The sequence below is a fragment of the Mizuhopecten yessoensis genome, unplaced genomic scaffold (assembly GCF_002113885.1).
Source record: "Mizuhopecten yessoensis strain PY_sf001 unplaced genomic scaffold, ASM211388v2 scaffold10975, whole genome shotgun sequence".
NCBI classification, from domain to species: domain Eukaryota; kingdom Metazoa; phylum Mollusca; class Bivalvia; order Pectinida; family Pectinidae; genus Mizuhopecten; species Mizuhopecten yessoensis.
This window is the reverse complement of record NW_018408815.1, coordinates 1-2,290: the sequence shown is the minus strand read 5'-3', so window position 1 is coordinate 2,290 and position 2,290 is coordinate 1. Positions and strand designations below refer to the sequence as shown.

The following is a 2,290-nucleotide window of genomic DNA, read 5'->3' as shown; positions in this document are numbered from 1 at the left end:
CCACCAATGGGAGGCGGAAAACCCCCTCCCATACCCTCCCCCTCCTCGCGCTACGCGCTTCGGGGTGCTGCCTTCGGCAGCACACTTCATCGTTGGGCTTACACATTGAAAACCCGTTTGTTACGCCCCTGACTTTCAACATTCATAAGTTCTGCAGAAAATTTATTTTCGATACACAGAATAAATCAGCCGCTAACATAGACATCATTTATATATAAATATAGAAACATTAATTATTTCACAACAAATATGAAACAAGTTATTTCAACTTGCCTAACTCACTCTTTTTGGCCCGGATGTTAGTGCGCGATGGGTCTGAATCCGGGAGGAAACCGGAGTACCCGGGGAAAACCCACATTGTTGAGAGGGTGACCCCATACCTTTTCATGTCCGATCGGGGAATCGAACCCCGACCGCCTTGGTGAAAGGCAAGCGCACTATCCACTGCACCCGACCATTCTCATTGATATATTGCTGCCCGTCACAAAAAAGAACCGTGTGTAACCTGGCTAATATGGGTAATCATTTCTCCCCGTCAAAAATACAGGGACCTGATAATTTGTTATAGCTATATCTTGTCCTACACGGAGGCGTTCGAGTAATTTTACACGTTTTGGGGGTTTGGATCAATTCTCGGTAAAAGAAATATGTCGCTCCAAAAGATGTTACATGTATATACGAGAAGGGAGGAAAGCTTTCCGAATGTCGAAAATCGACCCCCACCTAACTTTTCTTCTTGCATCAAAAACCATGCTTTAGTTGATGTTCAAATGATTAGAACCGTTGGAAAGATGGATATTTTTTTCTTTTAGAACCTCTATGCACGCAAATTGTATTCTCCTTCCGCGGATTTACAAAGTTTTCCCCATACTTATTAGGTTACCGCTATGCTCGATCGAACACCTCACCCCTCACTGACTTGGCTGGAAATCCATAAGCAAAGAAAATGAAGGGTATTCGTTGAAAAATAACGTCAACCAACGAGACTCCATTGTATCTACAATATAGACACATGTACAAGTCCGATAATTAAAATGATGGCATTGTCCCAACTTACCGCGAGCGATTTTAAGTCCAATGTTGATTTGTACCTGTAGGGTATGTACCGTAGACAACATCTAGTGACAGCTGTCTCCTTCCGGTACATTGGCCATAAACGCTCATATTATACTTTTAGAGTCATCGATTTTTAAAACAAACTTCAATGCGCAATGAACCCGACCCTTGGTATCGATTTCCACAGCTTTGTAATTCTTAAAACCACACCCGAGTGTGCTGTCCAAACACATTTCGTCAATTAATTTCGTTTGTATTTAAACAATACTTTAAAAAAAAAATACAGTTGGATCTTAAATCGACGCGCAGTAAGTGAGTGACGTCATTTGACGACCCTTACCAACGGTTATAAAGGTATCAAGTGTTAGTTATATAGGTAGCCGATGTTTATTTGACCATACAGACAGCAATATGGTTGGGCGGATTGGTCGAGTGGTTAACACTCCGGCCTTCCACGCAGTCGGCGTACGCATGTATATTCAGAGAAAGTGTTTTTCTCCTGCCCACACAACTCCAACAACCCAGGTGGAGTATTATTGGTCTGGGGTGGATGTTGCGGTATCTGTGCTGTAGCACTCAGGTCAGGTGGCACTATAAATGATACCGTTGGAAGCACGGTTCCACTACAAACAAAGCACGTTACATCTCCAGCACACACGCAGGCATAGGGAGATATTAGCCAGGTGGCATAGGACTAGTAGTTAGCGCCTGATAAGGCAGTTCCTGCGAATTCCTCGAAATTGTATTAATTGTATATCTATGTACTGTAAAGCGCTTTAGAGTGGCTTATCATAGCTAAATAGGGCGCTATATCAAATGTTGTATATTACTTTTATCAGGGTACCCGGTGTTTATTTGAACACAAAGACAACAATACGGTTATATAGGTACACGGTATGAATTTCACCATAGTGACAACAGTATGGTTATAAAGGTATTCGGTGTTTATTTCACCATAGTAACAACAGTACGGTTATATAAGTATCCGGTGTTTGTTTCACCATACTGACAACAGTACGGTTATATAGGTATCCGGTGTGTATTTGACCATTGTGACAACAACACGGTTATAAAGGTATCCGGTGTTTATTTGACCATAGTGACAACAGTAGGGTTATACATGTATCCGGTGTTTATTTGATCATAGAGACAACAGTACGATTATATAGGCATCCGGTGTTTATTTGATCATTGTGACAACAGGACGGTTATAAAGGTATCCGGTGTTTATTTG

General features: G+C 41.7%; 1 protein-coding gene across 1 annotated transcript in view; it reads right to left on the bottom strand.

Moving 5' to 3' along the window:
• LOC110464244 (galactoside 2-alpha-L-fucosyltransferase 2-like) overlaps positions 1-1,129 on the bottom strand; it is a 17,527-nt gene extending 16,398 nt beyond the window's left edge. Inside the window, exon 1 of the mRNA XM_021519352.1 lies at positions 1,058-1,129. Within this exon, the coding sequence (XP_021375027.1) occupies positions 1,058-1,118 (61 nt within the window). The 5' untranslated portion in view covers positions 1,119-1,129. The remainder of the gene's footprint in view (positions 1-1,057) is intronic.
• Positions 1,130-2,290: the final 1,161 nt, after the last annotated feature.